Genomic DNA, 27,406 nt, shown 5'->3' on the forward strand with positions numbered 1-27,406 from the left:
AGTCCTACATACACGTCACTTAAACCAAACTAATCTCTCAGTTATACTTACCTTATTAAATGGATTTCACAAATTACTCTATAAATATAATTAAGATTCACCAATACAGAAGTTCACATTGACCTGTACTTCGCTTGTTGATTCATAATTTGTACTTTTAAGCCAATAAAAATATACATGCCCCTAAAGTACCCACTCTCACATTTCCCCTAAAGTGTAGAAGGACTAATAAAACGTTTCCAAAGCCAGTGTTACAAAAAGGCCAACACACATACAACTTCCTGTAAATAGAATTTATGTAGCATTGTAGAAGATAATGAAAATGAGGTAGGGTGGGACAACTAGTTTAAAAGATGAAAAGCTGGATAATTGAATTGTTATTGAATTTCACTATATAGTTTATGTTTATTCCAATTCATTTCTATACTTAAACCTAATGGGTGTATTTTCTTCTATTCAAGTTCAAGAAAAGATGTGCTCTGTTTGTCTGCTCGCAGTCACACTATATGTGTAATCTCCAACAAGCTAGGAATTGTAATACAAAAGCAATAGGAAGAGAGAGCTTACATCTTCATGCACTGATATCCATTTGAACGAATCAGTAGTTGACAGAGACATTCACTTAGAGTTTGTCATTATTTTACTGTCATATAATTAAGACTCTGAAATATTATGGCTGTGAAAAAGTGGACATCAAAATAATTGTTTATCTAAGGTTTGAGCTCCCATTGCCTGTTTGTCTGGGATTAATGTGTTATACTAATTTAAAAACTTTCCCTTTTAAAATATTTAAGACTCATTCTGATAAATTCTGGCCTTTAGACTCTCACGTCTAAGCTACTAAGACTCTGAATCTCATACATTTATATTCATTACCTCTGAAAAGAAATTAGAAAACTGCATCCACTCAAGAAGTGGACAATGACTTAAAGTTTTTAGTTTGAACTATTCAATTCGCACCTAAATATAGTGACTGGAGGCTTTCACTTTAGAGTTTTACTATGTTGCAACTGTTTGATCAGGACATTTGCAAACATTGTGGCGTTCAAATATTTAAGAGTGATGTCCAGAATATTTGAAGAATAACTATGAGCCTCAATGACCTGCCTTAATAAGGAAGTACCCTTCTACAATCGAGTGGACCTTGAGGATGCAAGTCTGACTAAAAGGACGGGGGACTGAGATTGTCACTGCTGCTGTTCTCAAAAACTGTGGTTGCAAAAGCAGTAATGGTAAGATCTCTTACAGGAGTACACAAATCTGACAGTAAATGAACCATTTCATAATGATGTTAAATGGCTAAAGGCATCAATGAAATCCATTCCACTCAGCAATGCTTCCCACTGGCACTTCTCATTCTGTGCTTTCGCCAGGACTAGCAGTGCTTTCCAGTTCTGTGAGCCCAGATACAATATGTACAAAATATATTATTAGTTTCATCAAAAAGTACATACAAGGTGTTCATTGGTTGTGCTTAACCAAACTAAAAATACATTTAAAATGCATATAAAAAGAAAGATGACATTTTTGAGACTAAACACCATGACATACGCATGGCAGCTCTATACCTCTGCGTAGAAATAGTTTGGTGTGAGCTGCTTCAACTGATTTTGAATGCTCAGTTCTTTATGAAACTCTCAAGCCATCTCTTCTCAGGTTTAAAGGAGGCAAGCCTCTGCCCTAGTACACTGAGATAAGAGAAACCTTTGGACATAGTGCTAAAATCTGGACTTCCATAGGTTCTTCCATCATTTGGGTCTGCCATGTTGTGTAGATCTGTTGCTAGGGGTTTGACGATGTTAAATTGGTTTTTGCCCATTCTGGAAATGTGTCCAAGTGGAACAAAGCCATACCCCATGTGTTGAGTGCCAAGTTAATACATAACACGCCAATGATATTCAACACAGATCCAGCCTTTACCTAGAGAAAAAGAATGAAAATGTTAGTGTTTACTTATACAGGACAGTGGAAAACAGGCCATTTTCAATCCAGATTTCTGTATTACTAATGGCTAGACTGTTTCTGCTTTGAATTTTGAATGAAAAACAAGGAGTATGAATAGGTACTAGGATATTTGATACATATGATAAAATATATGCTGCATTAAAAGATGTATCTCTAAGTGTGCTTATTCACAACAAAATAATTCACCCAAAGAAAACCAAACAAAAGCACATACCCAGAAAGGTGAGAAATTAAAAACACAAATTGCAAAATTACACAATTACCTCACAATGTTGCCACATTACACACTCTTAATACTTGAGGATGAGAATAATAAAACATGATAGAAAAGGTTGGATGTTATTTAAGTACGTTTATAATTCCTGACAAGAACCAGTCCTTGATGGGGAGCCAGGGCACGTTCACAAACTCACACTCCATCGTACGGAGTACCTATGGAAAAGTCCACACACAGAGAGAACACAGAAACTTCACAAAGAGTCTGAGCAGTTTTTCTTATCTTAAAAATCAGCTACATTCTCCCGTTGTGCGATTTTGTTTTGGTATTGATGCTTTGTGTCAAACATTGTTATGGTGTTGCTAAGTGAGTTCAAGTGGAAGTGTACAGTGCATGACTACACCTGGTAAGATGTACTGTATAAAGATTGGCACTGTGCACTTCTTAGTTGTCCAAGTTTGTGGATACAACCCAAAAAACCTAGTGTTACTAGTTTGTATTATACATTTGCAGATTTTCAGTTACAAATCATTTTCAGTCCTTTGAATAAAACTGACATATTAAGTTTAGGGTCTGATTACCATATATACTCGCAGGACTTGATTTTACAGTATAATTTCTGATATTTTATGTCAGTTGTATAAGTTGAATGCGGAAAATTCACACTATTGGTACAAGGGATTATGATATGCTAACACCCACCTGAGAGAGTAACCACAGAGCATGCAGCCTTTTTTTTATGTGGGTGCAGCAATGCGCTGTATCAGCGCATGCTTCTAACCTCTCTCGGTCTATTGTGCCTACGTGACCACACGGTAATACCCGAACTATTCCGAAGCAACGTTTGCAGTGATTTGTGTTGTTTGTATCTCACATTCTCATACACCTTTGTCGTAAGAGCATCCCTTATCTACAATGGAGAGTTCGATCAGCAGAATATATGAAGCTAGTTTTAAATGAAACATCGTTGAAGTAACGAAAGAAATTGGTAACTGCACTGTTACAACAAAATTCGATGTGTCTGAGAAACTGATGTGAGATTGGAGGAGGCAAGAAGATGTAAAAAAAAAAACACATTTTTGAACAGGCGTATAAGTCGAGGTCTGATTTTATGATCGATTTTTCGGGTTTCAAGACCCGACTTATACGTGAGCATATACAGTATATGAACTTTTTCATTATTGACTCTCTCATTATGTTTCTTGAACTATGATTTTTTGTCATGTCCTGGGCTTTGTTTTTTAGATTGTTGTTTACCTGGTTATGACCTTGCCCTGTTATTATAATTAATGTCCATCTATTGATTTCATTCTTATTCAAAACGGCTGCTGCCCTACACGGTCTGTGTAAAAATGTGTGCTGCATCAATGTGGAGTCCCAAGATGGAACAGCTAAGTTCTATAATTGCTGCTTTAGAATCCAAACGTGAAATACAAGGACAGCAAATTAATCATCATACACTCATTCCACCATATTCAATGAAGCCTTGGTTTTGGAGATTTAGGCTCTTAGAAAATGACAGAGATTGACAATAAAAAGAACAATAGAAGCAATAGAAAGAACAAGACAAAAAACACTTCTCTGAAATCAAGAATCAAGGAGTTTGAGTATTGTACTAATGAAGAAATTCAGGCACTTTTTGTAAGCATGGAAAAAATGGGCCTTAGTATTTCGGGCCAATTTTAAAATTTCCTGAACTGTCTTGTTTTAGTTCATGGTCAGGAGTTGTCAGCATTGACTGACTTGAGAAGCTGTTGAAAACTTTAGATATCCCTCCGAATCTGCTAAAGTTTAAATATTAAGTTGTTTCAGTTGATGGCAATTCAATTCTGTTTAAGGCTATCCCATATAATTCTTCTTTTTAATATAGTGCTCTTCATAATTAACACCACCCATGAATGCTGATGTTTTCTGCCCATTTCCTTATCTGTTAGATCACCACAGTCTGCAAGTTTACCCACTCCCAGATCACTCAGTTCAACTCCTCAATTTGCTTGATGATGTTGCTCCTCTGGAGGTACCAGGTTTTGCAAATTGCATTATGTGGAGCAGAGCATCTTAACTTTTCTGAACTTTTTATTTTAGTAGTGGGAGGTTTACTTACCATATCAATGACTTTAAGGTTTTTATAGGAGAAGACAATTGCATTTGGAGGTGTAGCCACGGGAAGCATGAAAGCCATGGATGCACAGAGTGTGCACGGGAGCATGACGTACAAAGGATTGAGGTTGATGGCCTGGGCCTGCAAGCAGAAATAAAATTGTTAATCTACCTTTGCATCTTTTAATCAATGCCAGTATCAACTAATAGCAGACAGTGCAGTACTGATGTGTGCTCATGTTTTTTTAGATTACAGAAGTGGCCACATTAAAATTAATTTGGATCAAGCAAAACATACCGTAGTGTATTACAGACACAACTCCAGACAGACAAGATTACACAGAGGCCTGAAAATAATAAGTGTAGCTGCGTCTTTTCCAGGATTCCAAAATTATGCATCTACTGAGATGGCAAGGTAGGATCCAGCATGAGCCAAATGAATAATGTGTGAGGATAAAGGGATCAAAAGGTAACATAGTTATTGTGCATGAAGTGTTTTAGTTTGCAGTGCACATTAAAAAAATATATAAGCATTTGTTTTTGAAAAAGCATGAAGAGACTAATGCAATGGTTGTGGAAACAGAAGTGTCATGTGCACAGGAAGACCTGCCAGTTGTCACATATACAGTTTTCCATAAAAGAATAAGAGCTGAACTTAAGAGATATATAAAGACAAGAATGTAGTAGAAATTATACTTTTATTTGGGTATGCTTATTTAGTTGTGTAAGCTAAATGAACGAATCAGAGTCAGCAATAATTCAGCACTAGAATTTTCAATTTACAAGTTAGCTTGTAGGAGTTACAATATAACAGTGTTTCCCAAACTCGGTCCTGGGGACCCCTGTGACTGCAGGTTTTTGTTTCAACCAAATTTCTAATCAGTGACAACACCTGATAACACTGATCTCATTTAATTTAATGAATCAGCTGGGATTATTTTTCTTTTATTTTACATTCAGAAAAGCACAGCAGCATTATTTTTACATTTATAAGACATTTAGAAATATTTCAGCTTTTGCTATAGATTTAAATGCTTAACTCTCTTTTGTTGATTTCATTATGTTTTGCCCTTTCTTTGTGCAGTTTTTCCCCTTCGTTGTATCTTATTGATCACAATTAAAAATGAGCAGAACAGACAACCAGGCAAACAACACTGAACAATCAAAGGCTGCAACTACTTTAGCGTCAAACCCACTAATTAGTAAATAACGGATTAATTAAACAATTAGAACACCTTGAAAAGTAGAATGAAAATCAAGATGAAAATAATTTTAAAAAGAAAAAGAATATATTATTCCCATATAACTGCTTGGTACATTTTAATATATATATATATATATATATATATATATATTTTTAGCAAACTTAGTTTCCTAATTTCTATATTGTTCCCTAAACACAGAACTTGGGAAATAACACATCACTTAATTAGCCCAGAAGTTCAATTAATAACAGATGATGGTTGGAACAAAAACCTGCAGCCACCGGGGTCCCCAGGACTGAGTTTGGGAAACAATGCAATAGAACCTTCTCTTAACTATGTACTAATATATAGGCAAACATTTTAACATAATTAGGAAAATATTTGTTTTAATTTAACATAACTAACTAACTAACTAATGGCTCCTACAGCAAGTCTCAGAAAACAAGAATATAAAATCAATCCTCACCATTGATGCCAGGATAGGCAGGAAGAGTGTGGTGGTGGCGACATTGCTAGAGCACTCCGTAAAAAAGGCCACAAGTATGCAGATGATAAGAGCAGTGGCCGGGGCTGGGATTTCCTGTAAAGGTGTTAGCTTCTGGCCCAGCCATCCAGATAAGCCGGATTCCTAATGGGGAAAGAGAAGGAGAGTCATGAGCCCTAGTGGACAAATTGTTACAAGAACACCGGTCAGGTGGTGTTTATTTTAGAGGAATTCCTACATGGCAGATATACTGTAGTAAGCACTAACATAGACTTTTGAGCGAAAAGTTTAAGACAGTCTTTGAATGATGAACCTTGATGAGCAAGTTCACACTCCACACAAGGCATCATTATGGAAATTAACAAATTGCTTGACTTTACTGACTCCTAGTGGCCCTCTAGTCTTTCTTCTTCCACTACAAGGCTGGATGAAAGTAAAAAATGCAACTTTCCTTACCATAATGGGAGCATCTTCAATGACTGTTGATGACCATATTTGTGATGAAGGGCACAGATCATCTCAAAGCTAACAGCTTTCTCAATGAATACACTGTCATCAGAGGGTTTTTGCCATAACCTACTCAAAAGGGCAGGTATTGGCTAGAGTTTGGGGAAGAGTTTTCTGTATTGCATATGGATGAAAGCCCCGGAAAAAGAGCAGCAGATGAATAAAAGGTTTCCTGCCATTTTGTTGTGACATGAAGTCACTCCTGGTCTAGGATTTTATATAGCTACAATCCAACACTGATATAGAAGTTGCTGTACTGGAGCATAAATGTCTGCTCCAGCATAGAACTGAATGGTAAACTGCCTGAAAAGATAGTCTGTAAAAAATTCTATGAGCCATGACCAGGAGAGTAAGACATGGTTGATACTGGAAAACAATAAGAGAGTCTATTAATCCAAATCACTAACCAAAAACCAAAGTCAAGAGTACAGAGCTAGTATATATTGCTAGGAGTCACAAAAAATAAATAATGGCAAAACCACTATTTAAAGCAACAACAACAACATTTATTTATATAGCACATTTTCATACAAAAAAAATGTAGCTCAAAGTGCTTTACAAAATGAAGAATAGAAAAATAGAAGACAATAAAAAATTAAAATAAATCAATATTAATTAACATAGAATAAGTAAGGTCCGATGGCCAGGGTTGACAGAAAAAACAAAAAAAAACTCCAGATGGCTAGAGAAAAAAAATAAAATCTGCAGGGATTCCAGACCAAGAGACCGCCCAGTCCCCTCTGGGCAATCTACCTAACATAAATGAAACAGTCCTCTTTGTATTTAGAGTTCTCATGGAAGGACTTGATGATGATGGTCACGTAGACTTCTGGCTTTCAGTCCATCAATGTTGGAGCATCATGATGCTTTGAGTAGTAAATTGGCCTCAGATAAGCTGGGAATGTATGTGATAACCTTTACACGGCCACGTCTATGACGTCACCTGTCACACACTCCCAAGTGCATCACAGGAAGAGTGCCACAGCAAAAACCACTGAACTATCTCCGAAATGGTGGCAAAAATGGCAGTGAATAGCCTCTGACTGCAAAATAAGGTGCACTATTGATTGCCTTGAGTATAAAATCCTCTAACTAAAATTCAAAGTAAATATTATCTCAGCCAGGTAGTGGAAAAATAAATAACAAAAGTACCACTCATAACAAAAAGTACAATGATACATGGGTTTAACAGCACGGGTGGAATGTCAATTCTTCATAAGACCTACTGTTACTTAAATATTGAAATTAAGGATAGAAAGTGTACTTAAAGATTAGTGTAAAAAGAGGTGATTGAAGTTGAGACCATCAGATCATGTCCCCTCTGCCTGCGATTGTGTCTGCTTTTGGGAAGAGGCAATAATGGTACTGTGCCACTGCTTGTAGATCTCATATATGAAGTATGTAGTAATTCTAATTGTAGTGTAAATGTAGATTAGTATATATATTGGGAGAAGAATGTTAAGGATAGAGCTGCCAGGTAAGAAGAAAAGAGGAAAGCCTAAGAGGAGGTTTATGGATGTGATAAGAGATGACCTGCAGGTGATGGGTGTAACAGAGCAAGATGCAGAGGACAGGAAGATATGAAAGAAGATAATCCGCTGTGGCAACCCCTAAAGGGAGCAGCCGAAAGAAGAAGAAGAGTGTAAATGTAGATTAATCAGCTTTCATTGAAAATCACTACAGTTACATAAAGAATACAAATGCAAGTGTTGCATTGTTGTAGTGAAATGCTTTTGTACATGGTGATTGACAGTTTCATTCCTCTGCTTTTTTGTTTAAGCTGCATTTAGCATCTTACCTCACTTCCTTTTGCCAGAGCAAAGCCACCTCCTAGAAGCAGGACAATATTCCAGGGCATCTTTTCATGAACGACATCCCAAGTCATTAAGGCCTTTGGAGCCTTGAAAGTTTCCCTCTGGCTCTGATCTACAAGACATAAAGGAAAGTGGTTCTGAGTAGACTGCTATTATACAGGGTGTGCAATTTAAAATAGTTGCAACATTGTAAGTATATGTGATAGAAAGAATTTGTAAAAAGGATTAGAAAGCTTGATGTAGCTAGTTTTTTTTTTTTTAGAAGTTTTATTTTTGCGGGAACTGAAAATCCACATGAGTCTGTTGAACATGAAAGAGATTCTCCCAAAGTTAATGTGTGGTGTGCTCTGGGCCGTTCTGTTTTGAAGGTCGTGTTGTTAATGGTGATAGCTATTTAGACATGTGGCAAAATTACTTTATTCCTCAACTTAAACAATTAGGACAGATAGAGAATACAGTGTTTCAACAAGATGGTGCTCCTTGTCACTTTGCTTTGCATGTTAGACAGTTTCTACATGAGAAATTCCCTAACAGATGGATTGGAAGAGGTGGACCATTTTCTTGGCCTCCCCATTTGCCATATTTGACTCCATTGGATTTCTTGTCATAGGGACATGTGAAAACTAATGTTTACTCAACCAAACCTCAATCTTTATAGGACTTGCAAGCTTGGATAACTGATGTGATTGCTGGTCTTACTGAAAATCAGCCTGAAAATGTTTTCCGAGAACTACAGAATCGTATTACCCTTTGTATTAGTAATGATGGTGGACATATTGAAAATTGATGAGAACAAAAAAAAATGTAAGTGTTTCTTCTTTCTAATCCTTTTTACATATTCTTTCTATCACATATACTTACAAAGTTACATCTATTTTAAATTGCACATGGACTTGTACAGTATTACAGCCAGGATTTATTCTCTGTCTTGTAATTATTTTCTGCTGTTTCTATTAACTTTGAATCATTATGTTTCATATTTCTTTGTTATTTCTCATTGCTTTGTTTATTATGTATTTATTATCTTCTGTCCCTTTAAAATGGTTTATTTTAATATCTATGTGTAATGGTTTGTTCCGTTATGTTTCTTGTACTTCATGGGTGGAGCCCAAAAAAATGTCAGGTCCAACTTGATGTCACTGCTGAAGGACCATCCTCAGCCTTTATCTTTCAGTGGTCCATTGAAGTTCTTTTGTATTGGGACTTGTTCACCAAGGATCACCTTGCAGGTAACTCTTTTCATCGTTTTTGTTCTTTTTGTTGTTCCAAATAAGTCATTGCATTGATAAAGATTCTGCATCAGCGTTGTCCTTGTTTTAATGATGTCTTTCCCTAGAAGCATATCTTGTTGTGCATTTTTGATTTTGGAACATTTAAAATATTGCTTGAAACTTTGAAAGCCAGTTCCTCATTTTCTGCCTAGTAGGCTGAAGCCTCCCTGTGGTGCTGTATTGTGAGACTTGTTGGGGTGAGGCCTATTCTAGGCAAGCAAGAAAACAATGACCTGAATGGGGAGCCTTTTTGGAGTCCTCCCCCCCACCCTCTTCGCTTATAGAAGGGCACTCAAACCATAACACCTTCCTTTACTGTTGTTTGGTATTTTATTTTTCTTAAACCAGGAAGGATAACACTTAGAATTTCAGAGTACATGTGAGGCTTTAAGTAAGTTAATCTGCATGGACTGAATTAGTTATGGTTTTGTTTGAGAGTTGTCTGTGGCTCCAGCCTTTCTCCTTTTGTCATATCTTTGTTTCCTTTACCCTTTATTTGTAATTCCTTACTATATGGTCTGAAACATTAATAGGGCACAGTCTGCAAATGGATTATGGTTCCCAGTTACTGCGAATTGTTTTCCTTAATACTTTCTTTAGCCCCTTTAAAATATCAGTTGGTTGTGTTGTCCTTCTAGTTTCAATCTTTGCATGCTCCTTACTACTCTTCTCGCTTTATCCTTTATCTCTGTATCCCTTGTTTATTTATTTTCCTCGCAAAATTATAGTGGTGTTTCACAACATTGCCCATTTAAACTGAAGGCACCCAAAACAATACCAAGAATTGTGTTAGTGAGGGCTAAGAATGTACAACGAGTCTGAGGTTTTGCTTTGCTTATTTTGACTTCGACTTTTGTTCGCTGGTTCTGTTTTTGATGGTTTGGCTCTTCAATGTCTGGTTCAGAACCTGACAATGTCTCCATGTTTCTCCTTTGCTTTTCCGTCTCCCAGATTTTCCCTTAAAAATCCCAATGGATACTTTCCACTTTCTGGGTGTTCAAATACCATACCATATTTATTTGTTGAGCGCTTAAAAACACAGCATTACAACTGACCAAAGCGCTGTACAGTTACAACAAGCAGGACTAAAAGCAAAATATTAAAAATAAACATTAAGAGAGAATTAAAACAGAGATACTAAAAACAGGTCAAGGGACCAAATAAAATAGAGAAAATAGCAAAAGACAAGTGGAAAATGAAACAGGTTAAGAATTAAAAGCCAATGTGAAGAAGTGCGTTTTTAGGCGAGATTTAAATGTGGCGACTGAAGCGGCTTGCCTAACCACTAAGGGCAGGGAGTTCCAGAGCCTGGGTGCACAGACGGAGAAAGCCCTTTCACCACGAGCTTTAAAACGTGCCTTGGGAACGGTTAGGAGCAGCTGATCTGTGGATCTAAGAACACGAGGGGGATTGTGACAATGGAGCAAGACACTCAAATAGGCGGGGGCTAGACCGTTTAATGCCTTATAGGTTAGGAGGAGAATCTTAATGCTCTAGAATGATGTAAAGGAACTCAAGCACAACACGTATCAAACGTGGATATAGGCAGCCATAAAACCTTATTAAGAAAGAATATCATTTAGAAGTGAAATCTTCCTTTGATTACAACAGGATCCAAATCTAGCATCCTATTAACCTGATCCTGAAATCCCTTATGTTCAAATTCAGGACCTCCCTGTTCTACTGTAATGGACGAAATCTAGGTAAGTGTAAAACATTTGGCTTGATGTTCCTGCAGCTATGACATTCAAGAAGACTTACTTGAAACATAAAAGGCAGATGCCTTTCAAAGGCCCTCAAGCATGCATGCAGACTCACTTTTTGTTTTTACTGATCCCACCGCTCTGTGATATAATTACTGATAGCATATCTTGCCTTGAGATAGAACTGCAATCTTTGAAAATGAACAAGCTCAATAATACATTATCAAGATTAGGCAAGGATAAGACCCTGCTGACTATGTAAGCATTACTGTCTGACGGCAGTTGGCATACATGAGTTTCTGCAGAATATTGCTGGCTTGGGATGGCAGCTGATGTCTTAAATCACCAGTAGACTCCACCTACTTAAACCAATTCTAATATCCTGCAGCTTGTTAGTGTTGACATGAGAACAAATGGACAATGAGCACTCTGAAGTTGCTCATATTCAGGTATCTGTGTGGAAACTGTAATTCCTCATCTTCCATACATAATTAATCGAATGTGCCAGCAAACAGCTTAAGGCCTTGTCATACTATATGATTTTTCCAGCAATTTTTAATCACAGAGTTCATTTCCATAATCTTAGTAAGTTGGGGGTCAGTCACTGCACACTCAACTGACCTCCATTCATGTAGTTTTATATCTGCCGCGAGTCAGTTCAACTAGTCTGTGACTTGTCCCAGCTGAAACAAATTTATGAATATTATTACACAATACTGTCTTCAGAAAGTAAACCTTATGAAAAAGATTTGAGAGATGTTATTGTCATTTGGATCATTACTCCTTTGGTCTACAATTTGCCCCTAACACTCCCTTATTAGTATTTATTGCTGTGCAATAGTAATCAGGTATCAGCCACATGATTTGGGGGTAAGAAAAATAAAAAGAGGGAGTTTGATGAAAGCTCTTCGGTCAAGCATTATGATTCTTGCCTTTGTAGAAGCCTTTTGAGATGCAGGCGATTTGCATTTCCTTCAGACTTCAACCTTTTTTGGCACTGACTTTTGGACTTTGTCTTTGTTTCATGTTTTCTTTTTGTGTATGACCTTTTGCCTGGTTACTATTGACTAATTTTCTGGATCACAAACTTGGATAATACATTTTTTTAGCATGTTACACTTTTCATACTGTCAGCTTATTCCAACCTGCACACCAGTTGAGATTTCTGCTTTACTGGGTCGCATTGTACAGTGCAGTCCTGCAGCTTAGCTTTTCTTATAGTAAAGCTGTGCATGTGCCTGAGCCTGTGGAAGATTGTGGGTTCGCTTCCCGGTTTCTCCCTGTGTGGATAGTGCTTTGAGTACTGAGAAAAGCGCTATATAAATGTAATGAATTATTATTATTATTACCAGATAGTGGATGAAAGTGAAAAGGGAGGCATGTAGAATGCTGGGTTATATTGTGCATTTTACAATTGCGAGTAAATAGGGATAATGCTTAAGGTCTATAATGCACCTGTGAGGCCTCATTTGATAATCTGTTGCAAGAAGGATATACAGTCATAGTAATACAGTAGAGGGTCTAAAGAAAAGTTGCAGAACTCCGTCAAGGACTGCAGGTACAGTATGTTTCTTAATGCAGAGACTGAATGAACTGAAACCTTTAATTTTAGGGAAATAGAAATTAAGAGGAACCCAGATAAAAGTGTTTAAAATTATGAAGAAAGTCGGATGGATGGTACAGTAGATGTTCAAAAGTACAAACACGGGGCTAGAGGTAGTTAAGGGTATATCTCACTGGCTGTACTGTTGTGAGTGGCCTGCTTTCGTATTCGTATAGTCTTCCGGTTCTTTCTCTGGGGATATCAAGGCAGAGACAAGCAAGACCAGCTGCACAGGCACAGTGCAGGACTCACCAGTCAGGTGCACACGACACATTCTGTCACATTAACACTGGATCGGTGTACTGTAGGTTTATAAATCAAATCAACTGCATTTTCCTGACCTGTGCATGGAGACTTGTCCCTATGTTCATTTGAAAATATGGGGAAGGCCTGCTTTTCTCCAAAGAACAGACATTCAACTCTAGGCTCAAACCCAGGACTCCAGAGAGTGCTGCTGATCTTCAGATCACTGTCACTACTCAAACAAAACAGCACCAGTTAACAGTTGCTCAGGTTTCTAGGTCAGGTGTACAAAACAAGCGAGTCAGTTTTCAATGGTGTGCCTCATCAAATGAAATCATAACTTTACCTTTTTCACAGCAGAAGAAACGTGGAAGTTCAGATGGCACAAAAAACAGGACCATGCCCATGAAGATGGCAACAGTCCCATCTGTGACATACCTGCAACAAATATAAAGAGCATGTCATTTATTCAGCTACGTCTCATTAGTAGGTTTGTGCATAGTTAGGTAAGGGTAGGGAGCCCTGCTAAGCCTTTCTTTAAAAGACACATTTGCAGCTTTTGGAGTTAGTGATTTGATTGGTTCAATGTGTTCCATGTGGTTCTGGAAGGTTCACTCAAAGTTATTTTTTATAGATTTGTTTACGTCTGCCTAAATGTTGAGTAGTTCTTTTGTGTTTTATTGTTTGTTATTGTGAATTTTCTTTTAAATTTGTAAATGAGTATGTCATTTTAGTGTTTTAAATAAAGGTGTTATTAATGGAAATTAACTGTACTGAAGAGTAAAAATAATTTTGCTCTTGATCAGCTGTTGTTTCTCATTTTTTTATATAGTGAGGATCAGGGAGAGGTTTGGTAATTGAAGAGAAGAAGCTGGAAATACGTTTTTTGTAAAAAATTGTATATGAAACACATTTTGCATTAGAGTCTGTCATAAAACTTAACAAATGGATGAGCAGACCTGCAGATGGTTGGACAGACACGTGTATGGATATATGTATGGACAGAAAGACTGGCATTTTTCTGTTATTTAACTGATATGGATTAAAGCCCCGTACTGCAGATTTTTGTATTCTGAATTTACAAAAAAATAATTGAGATAATGGAAGGCAGTACCTAACAAACTGACCATTCAGAGTATTTTAAAGATGGCATGTCCAACAAATATTTTGAACACCTAAACATTATTTGAAAATGAAAGAAACACTCACTGTTTGTTTTCTACTTTGAAGAGATCTGTGGCCCAGCCCTTCATGAAGCCAGGATCCCGAGTGAACCAGAGAAGGACCAGCACAATAAAGATAATAAGAACGCCTATCTCAGCAAATGTCATCTTGCCCAACTTATTGTGCTCCTCCTTTATTACATTGTAGGCCTTCCTGTCCCTTTCCGTACGTTCCTTTCCACAGCCAAATGTCTCCTTGAAACTAGAGATTGGACACAAATTGTTGATGGTGAGGAATTGGAAAGTAGAGCAACTGCGTAATACTCAACTAGCAGTAGGTAGGTTTATTTTCAAAACTGCTTAGCATCCTTACTTGAAGCCCATGTACATCCACTGTAGCCAGAACCAGGCGAGAAACAGCATGAGAATCATGTTGGGAAAGGAAAAGGCAAACCAGGTAGCAAAGTTGACCACATCATTGTTATTTTTAAAGAGACTGTATAAAGATAAAATTGAATTTGAAAAAGGAAGATCAGTTATTATGATGTGTAATTAATCTTCAACAAGCTACTCATAAAAAGAGCCACCACTGGCTGACTACTCACTCATCTACTTGTCCCTTTAGAATGAGATTGGTAGTGGTCCCTGTAAGCGTTGCCGTTCCCCCTATGCTGGCAGCGTAGCACACACAGAGACTCATCCCCTTAGACAGCTCACTGTACTTATTCCTCAGAGCTGAAGAACTGTTGGTTACAGGTCCTGCTCCCTCTTCCACTTGGAAGATGTGACCATTGCCTTCAGAATAAAGAAAAATCATCATGGTTTTATTTTTGAAATTTCTTCTCTTAATTTTGTGAAATAATGAAGCAAACTCTTTCCTGCTTTTCTGTTTTTATAAAGGCCCATTTGTAGTAAAGCCTTGTTAGACGTTATTAGTGAGAAAACATTGTGTAGACTTTATGGAACTAAAACTTCATGATTTGGAAGGAGCAGCAACATGGAAACATCTGAAAGGTATTATGTGGTCTTATTTTTGAACTGTTTGGTAAAAAAGGACTTTTACTTGATAATTGAAATGGCACAACGTTATAGCTGAAGATTTTTGTTTATTAAAGCATCTAGTATGTGACAGTTGGAAGTCAGACTGTGATTATTAGAGCATTCATTTAAATCACAAAAACACTTTATACTGAGTTGGAGGGGCAGCAGAATGCCACAGAAGTTATGGCCTGGTCTGTGGAGTTTGAATGTTCTCCCCTTTCTATGTAGACTTTTTCTTTGTGTTCTGCACTTTATTTTCCACATCATGACGACATGAATATTAGATTGGTTGCCGACACTATATTATACATATACTATTTTAGGTCTGCTGTGATGAACCAACATTTTAACTAAGTATACTTTGTGCCTTGTGTGTGATGCGTGTAGGCTTTGCTTCCAGGAACCCTGAAATGGATTAAGAATGTTCAGAAACTCATGGATGGTACAGTAAATATTTGAATAGACAGTTAGATATTTAATTGGGGTCAGAATGACGGTGTAGTGGTGCCTCGCAGCTCTAAACTGAATGCAACTGGAAGCTTAGTTTCAGCTGCTGTGCACTTTGCACATTCAGTTCTTGCCCACCTGGGTTTTCTCCAAATTCTTGTTTTCTAACTTCCAAAATACAAAATACTAAAATTGCCCCAGGATTGGTGAGTGTGCTGTATGCGGACTAGTATCCTCTCCAATACAGATTCCTGCCATGAAGGCAATACTGCCCATACCCTAGTTCCCAGTAATTGGATCTATAAAATACAAGTACCCCATGAGAGCATTTAACTGAAGAAAAAAAGCTAAAAGCAGTCTTATCTCTTTACCTGTTACTTTTCTTTTTCATTTAGATACAGATACAGTTTTCCAGGTTTAAATATTTCCAGAGCTGAGTGAGACTTACTGCCATTGGTCGTCAACTCCATTTTTTTCTCTGTCATTGTCTCAGGCTCATATCCTGGGTTCTGATGGGCACCTTCATAATCATCCTGTGTCTCGGCCTCGCTGTTACTCAGCTGCTCCAGCACTGCATGAGCAATGGGCACCATCATAGCGGTAGTGGCTGTGTTGCTGATCCACATAGACAGGAAGGCTGTGGTTCCCATAAATCCCATCATCAGCCTGTAGGCATAAAAATATCATTGCACCATTCTAAACAAAAAATGTATAACATCTCAGTCTAAGAGTGGTTTGTACGTTACATTTTTTTCAAAAACTATTGTGCAATGTACCAGACAGTTCAACCATAAATAATAATAAAATATTTAATATCTGCATATATAGAGTAAATTAATTAAATATCAATATGGAAAACTGTAAGTGGAGAAACTGGAATTAATCCACATGGACTTGGGGAAGACATTCAAACTGCACACAATCTGCAGTGAGTGCAGTGCTAGAAAATGAAAATCATTTAATAAATGACTCAGGCTGTCATATATTATGAGTACCAAACCAAATAACAGCCAAGAGTATTTCGTTTGACAGTTTTATTCAAAGAAAAACATTTAAATTTTTTATTAAAACAACCTTTTATGTAAAGCCTCCCAATACCATTTGAATATTCTCATGAAATCTGTCTCCTTTCCTCATTCATATCTTTTTTTTATATGTGCAAAGAATTTAAATAGAAGGATTTTGTAGTTCATAACATGATGGTGCAGTGGTTTGCACTGGGACCTCGTAAGTCCAGAGTACTGGGCTCAGATCCTGGCCCACTAATGGTCTGCCTAACGTTTATGTTCTTGTTGTATGTCATGATTTTCTTGGGCTTTCATCTAACATCCTGATTGTCATGATTAGTTTTTTCAATATGTTCATTATGTACTGTACCTTATGTAATTATTATTATTATTATTATTACAAGCTGAAGTACAAATTATTATGAAAATAGGTCAGCTGTTTTTGTGTGATTGGCGAAAAACAAACATACAGACAAACAAATGGCTAATAGTTTTATTTATATTGATCTTCTTTATTATGTTCTGCTATTTTTTTACACAATGCCATTTTGCTGTTTTATGCCATTCTGTGACTTTGTTTCATGACTGTGGCCATGATGTTTACGACAATGTCGACTGTTGCCAAGCACATGATCTGATGGTGAGGTTGCATTATGACTTTAACATGTAAAGCCTATTTAAGATCGTAGTGCCCCTTGTAAGGCATCCAAACCTTTGAATAAACCTAAAGTCAAAGTGTTTTTTTTTCCCTCAAAATTAATTATAGTCAAGGAAAGGAATCTTTAGGCACAGTTATGATCTTATGGCTTTGTTAATTTGAACTAGATTTTTGGGTTTGTTGCTTGTTCTTAAAAGACTTTTCTGGCTTCGGGTTTGTGGTGGTCCCTTTTATTATTCTAAAGGGTTTGTGTTCATCTCCTGGACTTGAGTTTAATTTTTAAAAGCCAATTTCCATTAATGAAGAGTTTTCTCTTTTAATTCACAGTTCTATGTAACTTCCATGTATTAACTTTCCCTTTAATTAATATTTTGGGTAACATTGATAAATAGAAATAATCTCATTGTTGTGTGAGTATGTAATATGTAATGTTACAGTGTTGTTTTCATGTGTACATTGACTTGCCTACACTTTAATAAAATTCAGTTAAAAAAAGCCAATTTCCCAGCTGTCTACCACAGTAATAATGTGCAGCTTGGGTTAACTGGGAATTCTAAACAAGCCAAGTGTGTGTGTATGTGCCCTGCAACAGATTAGCATACTGTCCACAAGCGGCTCCTGCCTTGGATTTGATTCTTCTGTGATGTACCAGCGTCACTCCATGTCAAAGAAAATGATCAGAATATATGTAAACAAAACTGGGGAATCTGGAGAGGGGATGTCAAACTTTAGCTCCTGCAAGGACTCAGTGGCTGCAGGTTTTTGCCTTTGTTAGAGTTCTTTTGCATTTTAAGACTTAGAACACTTGATTGGGTCATTTTTCTTAAAATAACCAGAACTCACAGAGAATTATCTGAATTCATAATGAGATGAAAATCACAACAAGGGTAATAATGAAGCAACTACAGTAAGTTTATCTCCTTTCCAACTGTATTTGTCTGCTTAAATAAAACATAAAAAAAATAAGAGAGAGAAAAGTTGTAAGGACTCCATAAATAACTTCAATAACACTCTATAGTACTAGGGTGTTGTACCGTGTTAGTCATTATGAATGTAGTGAGAAGTCAAGCAAAATGCACCTTTTATTGGCTAACTAAAAAGATTTCAATATGAAAGCTTTTGAGGCAACTCAGGCCCCTTCTTCTTCTGAAAGGGCCCGAGTTGCCTCGAAGGCTTTCATATTGAAATCTTTTTAGTTAGCCAATAAAAGGTGCATTTTGCTTGACTTCTCACTAATAACACTATCAGACATGGAATATGTGTAACATTATAAAAACTATCCATCCATCCATTGTCTAACCCGCTGAATCCGAATACAGGGTCACGGGGGTCTGCTGGAGCCAATCCCAGCCAACACAGGGCACAAGGCAGGAACCAATCCTGGGCAGGGTGCCAACCCACCGCAGGGGACACACAAACACACCCACACACCAAGCACACACTAGGGCCAATTTAGAAACACCAATCCACCTAACCTGCATGTCTTTGGATTGTGGGAGGAAACCGGAGCGCCCGGAGGAAACCCACGCAGACACGGGAGAACATGCAAACTCCACGCAGGGAGGACCCGGAAGCAAACCCGGGTCTCCTAACTGCGAGGCAGCAGCGCTACCACTGCGCCACCGTGCCGCCCTTATAAAAACTAACGCAGAGGAATAAAAATACTAAGAAGCCATCAAACTAAATAACATCAATATGTTTTAGACAGCAAGAATTTTTTTTAATGAAGAAACCTGATTAGAGTGAAAACCTGTAGCTAAGCCAAGTTTAACATCCCAACCTAATGGGATTCTGGTGATTTGTCAAGATGGTGGCCTAAATTGTCCTTAAATGAATGACCATGAAAACCGGTGGAGCTAGTAGAGAAATTGGCACGGTAGAAGGACAACAGACAATGAAAGAAGAGCAAGGTACTGTCTGTGAAAGTGTAGCACGTGTGCTCAAGGTGACAATACGTAGAGCTCTATGACAGAATTGTCCCAAAGTATTAACTCTCTTACAGAGCTGGCTTGACTCCAACGATGAGAAGGACTCGGAGGGCAATGCGCTTATGCAGGTTCCATTGCTCCACAGCAAGTGCAATGAGCAAGCCTCCCACAAACAGCATGTTGGAATCCTTTAGGTACTGGTTGCACACCTGCAAATGGAAGAAGTGGATGAGCATCTTGGGTTAAATGAAGAAACATTTTGGTAACAAAATTCTACCAGATTTAAAGTGTGGCTAAATTTCTTTCAGGTAGTTTGACTCATTATCCATCAGTCATTATTATATGGAAACACTTTAGTTTAGGTTCTGCAAAAATGCAACTATTACTGTTATGTAACTTTAAGTGTAAGACTTTAACAGACACTTCTTTGGGTCTCCATAACACTTACAAAGCATCAGTAAAGTGGTTATTCATCTCTGCAATGTGGCCAACTAAAATAACTTCCCTTTAGAATGGTCAGAGGTGGCTTAAGTAAAACATATTTCTCCTGATGTTACATACCAGAATATCCAGGGCTCCTAAGTTACTAAACTGCACACAGATGAAAAAAACACTTTATTAATGCTTTATAAGTGCAATTAAAACCAAAAGAAGTCTTTGTTAAGGTCTTGTTACATAAAAGTAAATAACTGCCTAAACTAAGTGTTACCCATTACTTTACATACTGTAGCTCCTTCCATGGTGAGCCAAGACGGCATTAATTGCACAGTTCAATCTTTACATCCATCCCTTTTCAAACCTGCTTATTAATTTCAGGGTTTTGTGGAGACATGGTGCCTGCCTTAACACTCCCTGGACAGAGCAGCAGTACATTATAGGGCGCACACACACTCACTTATGTTGGGCCAATTTAGGGTCGCCAGAGGGGTGTGATGGTATGGGGGATTGAACTACCCACAAATAAATTCAAACAGAGACAGCCAGATTGTGTGAAGTCCATAGGGATAGTAAGGATGGTGATTTGAACACAGTGTTCTGTATAAACCCATCTCTCCAAATTTCTGTACTCACTTATTCATTTCAGGGTTTCAGGTTGTTGGAGCTTATCCCAGTATCATAAAGTGCAGCTCTGGAGGAAAACCCATGCATACATGAAGAAGAAATTTAAACTCCCCACAAACATAGGCAAGGCTGTCATATTGAACTGAAGTCTCTGTAGCTGTAAGGCAGCAGAGGCTCGTATTTTACACACTTTAAGAATACTCTAATAAAGTGACATATTTAGAGTCAAACGGTGAACAAATGCTAGGGTTTGAACCTTTACAATGATCCATTGTGATTACAATAATGTAATTTGAAATGTCTTCATATTGTGTGAGTGTGACCTTTTGGTGGAACATGACTGGCCAGTTAGAAACATCTAAATGTTCAAAGTATTTATTAACTTGGCAGCTATTTACTTATCTCTTTATTATAAAAAAAATGTTGAAAGGAGATGAGACGTGATTTTCTTGGAGAGACACTTATACTTTCTGCGAGAATGTTGGTGTGGTACACATGCAGAGTAGGTTAGAGATAATGGAAGTACGAAAATTTGAAAGTCTCAAAAAAAAGGATAGGAAAGATCACATTAGTGCAAACAAATGGAAATTATTACTCAGTGAAATAACGGAACAGCGAAAAGAGATCAAATATATTGTTCGGATTTCAACTTTTAAGTCGGAGACTTGTAGATCGTCTAATTCACGAGTTCCCAGCAAGAATGAAAAGATTCCAAAAATGTTGCCGCGGTATGAAGTCCCATGAGACGGAGACTTTTAACATGAGATTCTTTCAAGTCACGCCCTACTTTACAACTATTTTCAAACAAGACCACAATCATCAAACCTCAGTCATGTGAATGCTTTTGGCAGACACACTTCCTGTGCTCTAGGCTCTTATAAATTTTATCAGGACAATAATTTTATACGTTCTAGACACGTCAACGACTAAGTGAAGAAGAAAGAGCATGGACAAACATTCGAAAAAGTCATTTTATTTATTAGAGAGAAAGAAACGATTTTCACTCACAGGCATTTATACGTTGTGTTGTCACAATGTAAGTCCAGACACGGAATCAAAACTCAATGCGATCTTGAAGAAAAGTTAATTCCAAATATTGTTTTTACTGAAGCTTTAAAGTAAAAGTGAAAATAATGCATATGTAACAATTCCCATGAAAATAACAATCTCTTCAAATTGTATATCCGGTTACCCAAACCCCCAGTCTTAAAAATAGAAAAGATAATTTCCAAGTAATATAGCATAAGAACTTAAAAAGTTGAATTTCATACATGCATAAAATATTATTGTTCTTCTTGTGTTTAGATTTGAATCCTGTCATCTTAAGTTATTTCTGGCCAAAGAAGAGACAATCCATCCATCCATCCATTATCCAACCCGCTATATCCTAACTACAGGGGAGCCAATCCCAGCCAACACAGGGCGCAAGGCAGGAAACAAACCCCAGGCAGGGCGCCTGCCCACCGCAGGACACACCAAGCACAATCTAGGGAAAATTTAGGATCGCCAATGCACCTAACCTGCATGTCTTTGGACTGTGGGAGGAAACCGGAGCACCCAGAGGAAACCCACACAGACAAGGGGAGAACATGCAAACTCCATGCAGGGAGGACCCAGTAAGTGAACCCAGGTCTCCTAACTGCGAGGCAGCAGCGCTACCAGTGCACCACCGTGCCGCCCCAAGAAGAGACAAGTTACACTTAACATCCACCAACAAGCAGATGTATTAGACACCATGGCAAAATTTGGAAATGAAGAAATAAAGTGCTAGGGTATGGTGAGGGACAGGTAGGAGTTGAATGTAGCTAATAAATGAAAAGTATGATATGACAAATGAAGTTAGCATATAGTGATTTGGCAGTTGGATGCATTGTCTTTTCTTTGCTATTGTTATGTACTCTGCTTGAAGCGTGGTGGTGGCTGAATGTATTTTAGAATTATATTTTATTACGAGTGCTGGCACAGTGGTTAGAGGAAAAGGCTTTTGTCAGATTTCAGGTTTTAGTTTACTTTGCACACTGGTCCCAAATTCTGTGGAGGTGTAGTTTCTGTTTTCGCCTGGTTTTATTTTCCCTGGACACACAGATTTAATCCCAAAGGTGTATTGATTACGTGAGTTGGTAATTCTTAACTCTTAACTGATCAGGTATGTTGTAAGTGAGTGGTTTGTTGTTGGTAGGAGTTTGCCCTGCAATAGACAGGCATGTCAACTCATGCTGGTTCCTGTCTTGCATCCAGAATTACTGAGATAGGCACCATCTCCTTGTATTTTTATAGTTAATGACTGTGCTTCAGATACTTGCATTCCAAAAACTTTGAGAATTGAATGCATCTGAATTATTTATCAGTTCAAACCTCCAACCTGTCACTGGGTAAAAGACGACCAATCACTTAGAAGTCATTGTCACAACTTGATTTTCTAAATATGCTTATTCCATCACAGGAGCTTGTCCTCCTCTAAATTAAGCTATGTGCCCTCACCCCCTGTTGAAACCGTCTTTGTTCCTCACCGCGTCAGAATCCATGATCTTCATCATTGGGAAGAGCACTACTGGTATCAGTGCAGTGATAGCCAGTGGTAGAGCCTCAGTGCACCAGTAGACTGCCATCAAGCTGATGACAAATGCACAACCTGCTTCCTGTAATAAAAATGTTAAAGTATTAAACAGATTGCAAATCAAGGATTCAAGGCAGTAAATCCTCAACACAATGTTACTAACTCAAGAAAGAGCTACCGTTCAATTCATATTGTAAAAGAGATCTGTTTGACCCGTACCTCACTTTGCAGATCATTACTCACCTGTGATCAGGCATCATACTTTGGACTGGACACATACTGTAAGTGACTTACTGTGTTGAGCTGAAGATCGCCTATGACCTATCTGAATGACAGTGGTGGCAGTGCACCGTAATGGGCTTGCATATAGAACACCAAAATTGTATATTTAAAAGCTCCCTTGAAATCACAAGACTTTCTGAGAGCCATCAAATCTACTGACTCCATGGGAATGGAGAAGCAGGAAAATGTGGGAGTTGCACTGCATTAGTGAGGCTTCTCATGTAAATCCATGTCTGACCATTAAAACAAAAAGCAACGTACATTCTGCCATTTTAATTGCATCTGTTCAACACTTTTGTCAAATGAGAAGGCTGGAAATTAAATTGTTTGTAGGTCTCTAAACAATAACATCAGGCTACTTCAGGGACCCCATCATTCTGTCAGGAAACATAATGGAAAAAAAAGAAGAATGAAAAATGCTCTCATAGATAAAAGCAGATTGGGTTTCATTCATATGTTACCACTGTACAAAACACGTCAACTGAAGCTGTGTTTTCTCAGACTTGTTTAGGATGCCGCTGTCAATTTTAAACTTTATCAGCTTAAATTGATTTCTAGAAAATTGTTAGTCACTGGCACTAAGTAAATATTGTGAAAACGTGGTTGCAATTATGCAGTTGAAAAGGTATTGTTGACACAGCTGCCTAGAAAAGCTTCGCTGCACTTAGGAAGTCAGTGACTTCTCTCCGTCAAAAGAAAACAAATATCTGGATCTCAAATATACCTTTGAACAAGAGATGAATGCCCACATTTTTGGTCTTTTTACATACCACATTTTCAGTGGGAATTTCAGGTTCAGGTTTGGTACCTCATTGGTATGCATTAGCCGTGCAAGATGGGTTGAAGTCTAAAGAATCAACGTAGATCGCAGCATTAATGTTTACAGTGCACCATCTATTTGAATGTATGTTGTAATGCATATAGTAATAAATGTATTGGATTTGTCATGCTAACAGATGGTGCACTACAAATGTTTATAGGAATAAAATGCATTACCGCAAATGCTTGTGATGCACTATATGTTGGAAATTGCAAAGGCAATGCATATGTCTTTGTTATTTGCCATTTGGTATGGGATTCGTAAAAGCAGAGTTAATGTTTGTGCTCTGCTGCCAGTTGAAATGACAAATGCAGTGCACTTTGTTACTACAGATGTTTGTGATGCGACATCTGACTGAAGGACAGAGACATAGCAACTGGAAGGACATGCAGATACACAGACACTTAGTCTTTTATTAACGTGGATTCTTTTATAGTATTGTAGTCTTGGCATGTATTAGGCACAAGGAAGGAATCATATTTGGAATGCGACTGAAGTCCATCCGAGGATACACTCAGCCAAACTTGGCCATCTTACAGTTGTTAGCCATCCTGACCTTTGGAATGTATTAGGAAGCAGGAATATCTGAAGAAAGGAGATTGAGCAAACAGACAGCAGCTGACATTTACACCCAGCATTCTAGTAAATCACCGGGCTAACTCATTAGCTGCCTAGCTTAACATGTAAAGGAGTCAAGTCTTGTGCAGTTGGCTAATAGCTGATTTTCCCTAATGTCTTGTTCAGCCAGTTTCTTGCAGGCCACCACCTCCTATTTTGTATTTATTATTACTGTTCTTTTTGCCTGCCTGGTAATACTGATCCAGAAAATGTGACTATGAGGTTAAAAAAACGCAATCTGGCAGGGAAATAGTCCAATGTAAGTTTCAGTTTATTTATACAGCAATAGTTTGCTTTTATTCAGTAAATGAAAGGCAAGGCTACTGCTTTTGTTAAAGGCTGGCACAGCTTAACTGTTTCCTCACTTGGTTTGCCACCCATTTCACTACTTCATTAAATTCTGAACCTGTGAACTCAGTGCTTTCTTGAATTCCAACTAATGCATACAAAGTAAGCAGTGTCTCATAGTGAGCTAAAGCAGCACTCACTTAGCCTAAGAGTCTGCTCATGCTTATAACCTTAGGCCAGCTGGAAGATCAGAGCATTCCTACACCACAACACTCCCTGTAATGCACAACTTTTATCTGAATGTTGACACTTGGTCAACTGACACATCCATGTCTCACTGCCAGTTAATCCTCCAATGATAATGTACTGATATTTTTTGGTTTGTTATGTGTGGTTGTATTTTTTTCATACTTTGACTCTTCTTCTTTATCTAGCCAAAAATGCATTCCATGGTTATTTAAAATTAGGTGCTGGTGGATAGCTTGTTACATATCATGGCACAGATGAGCCTTGGTAGCTGGAGAGACCTCTGCATTGACTCAAAGTCATTGGCATATTTTCTGAACCTTTCCAGAAGGGTGAATCCGAAGTAATTTGGTGGATCAAATGATTTGATCATACTAGGCTCCGCCTTTTAAGTTGACCACTTCTTAAGGCAATTCAATATGTAGATCAATTTGATATTTTATACAAACTCATTCATTTGGTTATATTGCATTTGAGCGGTATTACTTTAATACTCGTAGTTTCTGTTATTTTTGTGATGAAATTTAAACTTTTTTTCTATATTGAGGTCGCCCTTTTGAACCCCCCTGATATTTACTACGGTGAGGCATTTGTACTCCATCAACATTAATTATTTCCAGAGACATAATTTTGTCTATTTTTCCAGCGCATCGCACACAAAAGCAAGGGAACGATGGGAGCACCAGAACTCTGCTCATATCATGTCGCTTCGTACCACAAGCTGCAAGTAGTAAGTCTGTGATAAGCGGAATACCGCTACGCTTTCCAGTCATGGGACGGAAGGACAATCCCGACCGCTTTTATATAGTAAGAAAGAAGAAGAAGATATCGCACAGTCTGGAGTAGAAAATCATCTTTTACCTGGAAAAACGAAACTACAAATCCCATCGTGCATTGCAAAATGGACGGGGCGTGTGTGAAACTCCATGCCTGCGTAGCACTCACGGGACGGAAGGACAATCCCGACCGCTTTTATATAGAAGGATGATGATGGTAAAATCAATTAGCAAAACTTGAATTTCTTTTGACTTCTGTTAATATTGTTTCAGGTTCAGCTAGGGATGGGGGTCTATAAATGTGGGGGCTGTGGTTTATCTATTTGAATGGAACCTTGCATTATTTTGTTTAGCAAAAATATCTGCTAATGGGGTTAGCAAAATTTACTTGACAAGATTTCTTAAAATACAGTAAATAATCTCGTAATAAGTCAAAAATCTTATAATAAGGAAAACCAAATAAAAAGCATTTTATTTGCTTAGATTTCATTTATTGCTGTGTAGGCATAATTATAAAATCTTTAGGTCAACATGTAAAGTTCATGTATCTCAAGGCTTTTGGTTGAGTACTAATATGAAGTCTGTAAGTCCAGTTTACTAGAAAAATAGGGAGTGAGCAGCAAATAGTCAGGCTAGGTTTACAGTGTCAGGCACAATTCTGATTTTTCATTATACGTAGGTGCATTCTTCGTTGATAACCATACTTTAAGATGATCTGTACAATCTCGACATTTAGGTAGTGACTGGTATCCACAAATTAATGTAAGGCTAGACCCGAGACTCTATGTTTTATAGTGTAACATAATAATTTATGTAAATACAGATCATAACATGACAGTAAGACACTGCCGATATGGACAGAGGACAGAATTGAATGTAAATGTATATTTTTCTATAGAGAACATAATATTGATAAATGTCATATTTTGTAGAAAAAGTACACAGACATTAAACATCCACAAATTTTTTATGTTCATTAATGAAAAGGCATTTTCTTCTGCTAAATCCCAATACTTCAAAAGATACAGTAAAACTACAAAGAGGTTTATCTTCAGATTCCAGAGACCAGATAACTGGTTACAACATCTTAGCATTTCTGTATTTTTCACAAAGTAGTCCAGCCAAGAGGTGAGCAATTAAAACAGAGAAAGTGAAGAGATCCCTAAAAGGAGAGACGCCGTTGACATCAGGCTGTCGGTCTGGTCATATCTTACCTTAGAAGGAATGACAACTGGCAGCGGTAAGAGCAGAAGCGGAGTGAGGAACATGATCAGATAGTTCTTGTTCACCCAAATCCATTTCAAGAATAAATTCATTCTTGCAGAGTTTAGATTAAAGTAATAGTAAATATGTGAGAAAATAAATAAGAAAAAAAAAATACGAGTGTGGCTTGGGAAAATA

At 37.6% G+C, this 27,406-nt stretch overlaps 1 protein-coding gene across 1 annotated transcript; it reads right to left on the reverse strand.

The window, feature by feature from the left end:
- Window positions 1–27,406, reverse strand: LOC120531559 (solute carrier family 13 member 2-like). Its single transcript, XM_039757074.1, has 12 exons — window positions 27,220–27,406; window positions 22,929–23,057; window positions 19,429–19,565; window positions 16,212–16,429; window positions 14,881–15,070; window positions 14,649–14,771; window positions 14,322–14,537; window positions 13,459–13,550; window positions 8,277–8,404; window positions 5,954–6,115; window positions 4,287–4,424; window positions 1–1,920 (listed from the first exon to the last, which is right to left on the reverse strand). Exons 1-12 carry the CDS (start codon window positions 27,319–27,321, stop codon window positions 1,783–1,785), a joined length of 1,773 nt encoding a protein of 590 aa, XP_039613008.1. The 5' UTR covers window positions 27,322–27,406; the 3' UTR covers window positions 1–1,782.

Source organism: Polypterus senegalus, chromosome 6 (assembly GCF_016835505.1).
Source record: "Polypterus senegalus isolate Bchr_013 chromosome 6, ASM1683550v1, whole genome shotgun sequence".
Lineage (NCBI taxonomy): Eukaryota > Metazoa > Chordata > Cladistia > Polypteriformes > Polypteridae > Polypterus > Polypterus senegalus.